This window comes from Ipomoea nil, unplaced genomic scaffold, assembly GCF_001879475.1.
Source record: "Ipomoea nil cultivar Tokyo-kokei standard unplaced genomic scaffold, Asagao_1.1 scaffold0656, whole genome shotgun sequence".
Classification (NCBI taxonomy): Eukaryota; Viridiplantae; Streptophyta; class Magnoliopsida; order Solanales; family Convolvulaceae; genus Ipomoea; species Ipomoea nil.
In genome coordinates, this window is record NW_017617084.1 from 706,481 (window position 1) to 714,898 (window position 8,418).

The 8,418-nt window shown below is 34.4% G+C and overlaps 1 protein-coding gene across 1 annotated transcript; it reads left to right on the forward strand.

The window, feature by feature from the left end:
- The first annotated feature begins 235 nt into the window (after window positions 1-235).
- LOC109174757 lies at window positions 236-2,999 on the forward strand. The gene is made up of 3 exons (XM_019324000.1): window positions 236-508; window positions 1,089-1,169; window positions 2,262-2,999. Exons 1-3 carry the CDS (start codon window positions 350-352, stop codon window positions 2,664-2,666), a joined length of 645 nt encoding a protein of 214 aa, XP_019179545.1. The 5' UTR covers window positions 236-349; the 3' UTR covers window positions 2,667-2,999.
- The last annotated feature ends 5,419 nt before the right edge of the window (window positions 3,000-8,418 follow it).

Genomic DNA, 8,418 nt, shown 5'->3' on the forward strand with positions numbered 1-8,418 from the left:
ACGGTCTAAGGGCGCCTAACGCGTAAATCGATTTTTACAATGATGACTAAAATAACATATCCATATACTTAAATGTAATTATTAAAAGTCTAAAAATCTAATTAATTTTTCGTATAGAGTTTAAAAATCTAATTAACCTTTATCCCAAATCTTTATGAAGTTACAAAGAAAACATTTTCTTCCTTAAAATACTCAAGGGCATGCCACCTGTTGTCTTACGTGTCATACTACAAACATGATCCCCTATCTCCTTCTACCAGCAATGCACCAAAAACCAGGCCTCTTTCCCATCCCTATAAGTCCTCTGTCATTCATCTTCCAAAATTAGGGTTTTACAAAGGGGGAAAGTATGGCGAAGAAGAGGAAATCCGAGGCTACGCGGTTGGATGAGGTGGATCGAACTCTTCACTCAACTTTTTGCAGCGCCGCTAACTCTTTATCGCAACTCTACACTCAGGCCATGCACCACCAGCGGATTTCCTCTCAGGCTGGCGAGCGCCACGCGCTTGTCCGTTCCCCACTTGCGTTTCCTTCTTTCTTTGAGTTTACGTTGTTAATTTCCGCTTCTCCTCCTTTAAGGTTGTGTTTAGAACGGATTAATCCACAAATAAATTTACATCCAGTGAAACCGGTGGTACCTGATTGTGGGTTGTAACTGTGATACTTTAATTCCCCCAAATTTTGCATCTTTATCTGTCTGATCTTCCGCATTTTTCCAAATTTAACGGTATATGATTAATGTGGATGTCTTAATACAATCAACAATTTGGATTGAAGGTAAAACCATCATTCAGTGTATTATTAATTCCAGTTGTGTGTAAACGAACTTAAGTTTTAGAAAATGTCTTAAACTTCTCAGTCACTTTTGTATCATTGTTGTTAGTTTGTCATTCTTACTAACATTGTCTCTTTTGCTATTAATTGTCATTGTTTCAATTCTTGATCTAAACATAATAATCTTATGGGCATCATGTTTCTGTGATGCTAAGTTTAACAATTGATAGATACCATGATAGTTTGCCACTTTCCGTTTTCCTGCTTTCTCAAGTCAACTAACTTTAGCTTTGTGTTATCTGATTTTGGTTTAGGAGAAACTTTATAATTGGATTTTAAGACAGCAAGAAGATGGAGCAAAAGTGACCACTGCTGATATAGTTGCTTATGTACAGGTTTGCTTTGTTGATGGTTCCTTCATAATTTGCTCATGTTCTGGCTCTTGCTTTAGACTACGTTACTTCACCTTAGTCTCACTTAGTTGGCTTACTTTGTTTATTTCCAACTTGTTTTAAGCATTCTGATGACAAATTGATACTACTGATTGCATATATGGACATATGATTACATTCCTTCTTCCTTATCTATACTGCATTTGTGTAAGATTATGAAGAATTGTGTTACAAAACCCTTTTGGTTGGGGTATTTGTTCTTTTTTTGGTTTTTTATTTTACTGAGTTAAATCGGGTTTCTTCAACAATTTCCAAAGGCATAGTAATGGTATAAGCTTTTATGTGTTCTTGTAACTTTTTTTATTAGTTATCTACTTAAATCAACTTGAAAACTTGGCTTTATGTTTAGTTTATTTAAATTTAATATTTCTAACTTTCTTGGGGTCATGGGAATGGTTTCAAGACACTAAATTGATGAAAACTTGCCTCAGCATGCTGGCAATTCTTTTTTATGCTTCCCTACTTTCCTTTTATAAACTTTTGCTTTGCTAATACTCTGGTATACTTGGGTAGGTTTCATCCCCTATCACTGTATGTTTGATATAGGGAAAACTTTGCTTTCTCCCATACAGCCATAACATGAATGATATTAGATCCTTTACATGGAACACCCAACCATTTACTCTTTATCATCGTATTCCTCTTTTCTTTGAGCCACGTGCATGTAACCTTTGGTGGTTTAATCGAGGCTGTTGAATGTTGTACTATGTCAACTGTATCGTGGGGGGCATGGATGAAGGGAGGAAGTCTTTTCTCAGTGTGCAATATCTTCCAAATGAGATTTAGTGGTTTAGTTAAGCGAATAATCATTGAGCTTGTGTCATATGGTTGTTTCTAATTTGCTCTTTGCTTGGAACACCACTTCTATGTTTAATAAATACCTACCTATGATCTTATTATTTTCTAATTTTTGAAATATTCAGCAATACTCAAGGAACATGTTCACCGCTTTGACATAATTCATGTAATTAATCCCAAAACAATTCTTGCCTCCTCCATCATACTTGTGACTCGTGTTATCACTTAAATTTGTAGAATGAGCTTGACTATGGAGCTGAGGAAACCCCAACGTCTCCCAGGTCATCATTCCAAGAGCAACAGCCTCAAATTACCATGCATTTACCAAATGGAGGGTTTCCCGTTAATCCTAACCCCTTTTGTCCAGCAAGTGCTCCCCAGGGACTCCGTTCTGGCCACTCTGATCACCAACCAAAGAGCTCCGTCTTTTCAAATGCTCTATCCAGTCCTATTCGTGGGAGCCTCCAGCACTATCATTTGGCGCAGGGAAGTTACCCCCCAAACAACGCCATGCCATCTGCATGTGGGATGCAAAATAATGATACCGGTTATCTCCAAAGCCGGGATGCCAATCCTCCAAACTCCTCCGACACTTTGATGGACATGCATTCTGATACTCCTGACCATGAATTTCCCTACTAAAGGTTTAGGTTATATTCTGATGCTTCAAGATGTTCTGCACTTTCCCGCTAAGAATGCAAATGCACATAGTATACACACTCGTCTAACTGGAGACGAGCAAAGATGAAAGGTGGTTGCGAAATGCAGTCCTTGGCAAAGTGCGTGACTAGTTGTCAGTATGCTGCTAATTTATACATGCTGGTAAAATTGTGTAATGTTAGTGATTGGTATATGTTGTTGCAGGTTGCCTTTTCGTCCTGTCTTGATATTTTATCTTTTGCTTTTGTTTTACAATTGTGGTTGCAATATTTTTATGTGATTTTTTTAGTTAAAATCTTGTTTCTGTTTTGTCTTTGGTTGGTTTGTACATTATTATTGTTAATATTTTAACCTTACATCATTGATCCTTTTCAGTCTTCTTACCAATTTGTGTTCAAAGTTCCCACGCTTCAAGAAAACATGAAAAATATGTTGGAAATGTATGAACACATCTGAATAAACTTAGGTGGCATTTTTTGTGCACTACTATTGTATTTGATTCCAATTATAATGTTGTTTACTTACTTTTGATATTCCAATATTGAATTTAAATTATTTAGTAATCATAAATATCATTCATCTTCTCCATCCCTATTTTTGAATATTGGAATAAAAATGAGGAAAAAGATAGAAGAAAAAGAATTATAAGGCCATCTTTCCTGCATTCTATGTAAAATTTTAATGTGTTAGATATCTTTATATATCTGTTTTTTGTAAAATTATTTTTAACGATTTATTTATTTATTTTCATTCCAATTCTTATATTTTAACCAAACACCGCCTTAGATTGAGAGGGAGTAGTGGACTAGTAATTTCAATTTATTATATGTGAAAAACATGTCAATTACAGTCGAATTTATTTATTTACTAGTATTTTGAACGCGCGATGCGCAAAAATTTATGTCTAATATTAAAACATTGATAGATATAAATAATTAAAAATTATAATTTGAATTATATATACACAAATAATATATGTATTTTGTACACACACATATAATTAATCATTCATAGAAATTTAATTAAAATATAATTAAGCATTAAATTAATATATAATGATTTTAATAAAACGATAATTAAAAAATAGGAAAAAAATATGATAGATATAGGTGTATGGTAATAATGATATGTTATTAATGTTGGAATTAAAAACTAACGGTGTTATAACGGTGTAAGGGTAATTTTTTCTAATAACATTGAAATGTACAACATTTAAAGTAAAATGTACACATTTATTTGCTTACAAAAAGAGGGACATAAATCAAGGATATAACCTTAATTGAGGTTTATTATGTTTTTAGAGTTTTTAAATTATTAGAATTGTACCCTAGCTTTAATTTTAGTATTAAATTACTAATTTTAAAAATTTTAATTATGATTATCAAAATATCAAAATTTTAGATTTTTTTGACAAATGTGTATAATAATTAGTAGGGAAAATGGTCAAATAGGCCCTTAAATTATATACCAAAAGCCAATTAGACACTTAAATTTTTTTTAAAAAAAGTACAATTAAACCCTCAAACATGTCAATTTGAGTCAATGAAACTCAAGAATCGATAAAGCTCGGAGGACCATTGGAGGTCATTTAAAACTCGGAGAACCACAATTGGTAAACCCCTAATACTCGAAGAACTATTGGAGGTATTAACTCATTAAATATTTCTTATACGATTATATCAAGTTTTATATAACACCATAAAGAAAATTGTATATATATAATATTAAAAAATCACTTGATAAATAAAAATAAAAAATAAAAACCCTAGCAAGTATGACTCATTATTGATTGTCCTTAAAAGTTCCAGCTCCTAAGTGGCACAATTGGTACCACCATTTATGAGTTAATACCCAAAATCATCCTCGACTATAGTAGTTTTTCTCAATTTCATCCTAAACGACTTTGGTGACCTAATATCGTCCCAAACTTTTGTGTTTTGCTCAATTTAGTCCTAGACTTTTGTGTTTTTGCTCAATTTAGTCCCTCATTTGTTATTCTGTCCATTAGGTGTTAAATAAATAGACAATTCAGTAATTTTAATATTGGCACCTCTTACTCATAGACATGTGAACTGCGAAATCCTTTTTTTTTTTTACGAATTACTCTCAGAATTACTCCTAAAACTGCGAATATAAAATTTAATTTGTAGGTCCGGGAGTAATTCTGGGTGTAATTCGTACAAGAAAGAGGAATTTCGCACTTCACAAGTTGAAAGAAAAGAGAGATCAATATTGACGTTACTGAATTGTCCCTTTATTTAACACCAATTTGATGGAATAACAAATGGAGGACTAAATTGAGCGAAATACAAAAGTCTGGGACGATATTAGGTCACCAAAGTCGTTTAGGACGAAATTGAGAAAAATCACTATAGTCGAAGACGATTTTGGGTATTAACTCCACCATTTATTGAATTGTCGATGAAATGTCAGTTGTTTTCTCAAATGTAAAGAGCAATATTAATATTGCAGTCTTGCAGACAGCCAACACAGGCATGTGACTATGGAGACACTCTATTGTAGATTTAGTTGTAGTACTCACCCTATTAATTGAGTACAATCTTTTCTTCACCAAGTTGCTTCCTTCAAGCTTCCCTCTAGAGGTGAAAATAGGTTAGCCCCTATCAAGGAACTTATGATTATGATTTAGCCTAATTTAGATTTATATTGGCTTAGCTTATTTAGTAAAAATGTCATACTTAAGCCTATTTTGAGACTTAGATTATTTAACTAAATAGGCCTAGATATATTTGTTTAAAGTCTAGTCTATAGGACCTACAAATCTAAATAACACATTATTACATGGACCATGATTCATACAGCTATGTGCACCATAAATAAAAAAAATATATATTTTTAATATACTAAAAGTACATTATTTGTGTACATAAAGTAAAGTATTTGAAAGTACATGATTTGAATACTAAAAGTACATTATTTTATATAGTATCAAATAATGTACATTCAGTACAAAAATAATATACTTTTAGTATATTAAAAATGTACTTTGCATTCATGGTCCACACAACTATATGGACTATGGTCCACACAATAATTTGTCCCTGAATAATGTTTTTATTTGACTAAAAAAAAAAAAGACTATACCTTCGTTATATGAATATATGAATGTCAATATAATATTAAGTAATAATAGCATGGCACTTCGAATTTGATTATATATATATATATATATATATATATATATATATATATATATATATATATATATATATATATAATTCAGTTCTTGTGTGTTGGGGTGTCTCCTGTGTAGTTGTGTGGTTAAATCTGAGTCATTGATCTTGCCTAAATCAACGTTGATGATTAACAATGATTAAAAAACGCGGTGATAATTTAGTCATTTTACATCAAGGTCAAATTTAAGGTGCGTGATTTTCCTTCTTAAGGTGTGTGATTTTCTTTCTTAAGGTGCGTGGTTTTTGTGCTTAAGGTGCGTGATTTTTGTACTGTGTGGCTTAATGTGCGTCAATTGTTGAAAAATTAAGTGCGCCAATCTAAAGCTTTATGTGCGTGATTTTCCCTTTTAAAGCTTACAATAGAGTTTCTTTAATGACATACATATTAAATGGGCCTAATTGTTATACCATGGACCAGGGTTCTTATTTCATTGTGAACCCTAGTCAAAAAAATTTATGTCTGCAGATTGCAGTTAACACATTTTGTACATGCAGTTAATCGTTTTTTTACCTATAAACAAATTGAAGGAACATAACATGGTAATTACAGAAACATAACATGATAACTACAGACACATAAACTGTTAACTGCACATATAAAACTGGTCAACATATTATACGTCTGCAGTTAACATATTATGTACCTGTAGGTAACAGTTTATGTGTCTGTAGTTATCATGTTATGTTTCTATAATTACCATGTTATGTACCTTCAATTTGTTTACACTTTACAGGTACAAAAACGATTAACTGCATGTCCAAAATGTGTTAATTGTAAGTGATGGTTTTGTTGGAACTGGGCCCACCATAAATCGGGTATATAGATACAGAACGGGGGTAGGAAAATAATAGCTTTATTACCCGGGGCACTAGGTCCAAAATAATACATACAAAGCCTGAGATACTGGCGCAAAACCGCGGCCCAAATAATAAATAATATAAGCTAAACTATAACTCAAATAATGAAATAGAAATAACAATGTTACTGCTAGAAATCGAATCCTAGTATGCTATCATGAGAGAGAAGACTCAGACCAATCAGCCAGAAGAGGTTTGGTGAGCCAATGGATGATTTTTAAGGGGATGGAAGACACCATATTTATATTGTTGAGTGACTCACGGATGGTTGACAAATGGACGGCATCGGACAACCTTCATTCTTGGCCACACACGTGTCCCCCCACTACTTTGCTTCCAGCGCACTCCCATGCATAAGTGGAGCCTCCTGCCCTTTAGTACACAAGATCTTGAGTGGCTTGGGTGGTTAGTGCTTATGTTGTTAAGTGGGAGATTATGTATTTGATACTCCTTTGTAACTCCTTTTATAATATTTTGCTCCAAGCTTCATTCTTTCCTTAGCTCAATAGATTTTCATTATTCTTATTGGGCCAACACCTTACCAATAAATATGGACACCCCGCTTGGGCGGTTGGGCCAAGACTTTCCCAGTAAAATGGGCCACCAGAGTTCTATGTTCTCATCATAAGTCCCCTACATTCTTTCTGTGACAACCCTAAATTTAATTTTATAAATTCGGTTTTAAGAAATCTCAAACTAACTCTATAAAATTTTTTGCGACAAAATCGGTGTTTGAATAAATTATTTTGAGCCACTTTTAAATAAATTCAACACTGGTATAACCTAGCTAAAAGGAGGAATCTACAAAGGTATAACCCCATGGACTCTCATAAGCTTTTTAGACTCTGTGAAGTCTATTTTAGTGATTGAAATGAGTAGAAATGCTAGAATATTAATGTGTTTGAGCTATTAAGTGATCTATTGTAGATCTGTGATGTGTTTTTGATGATTTGGGAGTGTTTGTTTTCCTGAAAATGTCTTACAGGTGAAGAAGAATCTCACTAGTGCACAAAACAGTGTGCACCAGATGAGACACGAGACTAGCCAACGGCCTTAGGCAGGGACCGTTGGCAAGCCCCGTGGAGGAGCGGCCCTAGGGCACGGCTCAAGGCTAGAGACGTGGCCTTAGGCCGCCGCTTGGCGGTTCCAGGCGGCGGGGCTCCTCAAGTCCCGCCAGAAGGCCCGCTAGGCAAAGTTTGTGTAGTGGCCGTCCCGCCACAAGCCCCGCTAGGCAAAGTCTATGCAGTGGCCGAGCCCTTGTAGCTCAGCTACGTATCGCTTCGGACCGAGACTCGCGGGCCCTTGAGGCTCGGACACTCGGGATCGTCAAGACGCACTAGTAGAATTTGACTTGGTTGAATTTGGAGTTGAAATGAGTGTTTTACTGTAGAAATGGAATTGATTCATGCTTAGTATTGTCTGAGTATGTTTACAGTGAATAGAAATGAGAAGCATCAGACTTAGTTATTTGTTTGAAGAGCATGGCTATTGTTTAATTGCTAGACTAAGAAGCATGAACTCTATTTGTTAAGTTTTGCTAGAAAAGCATGCCTAAAATGTCTATTATGACTTGTTGAGAATTTTGCCAAGAATATTACATGCAGGGGCGGAGCCACCCCTACCCCAAGGGGGGCCCTGGCCCCCCCACCCCACCCCCATTTTTAATAAATATATAGGTA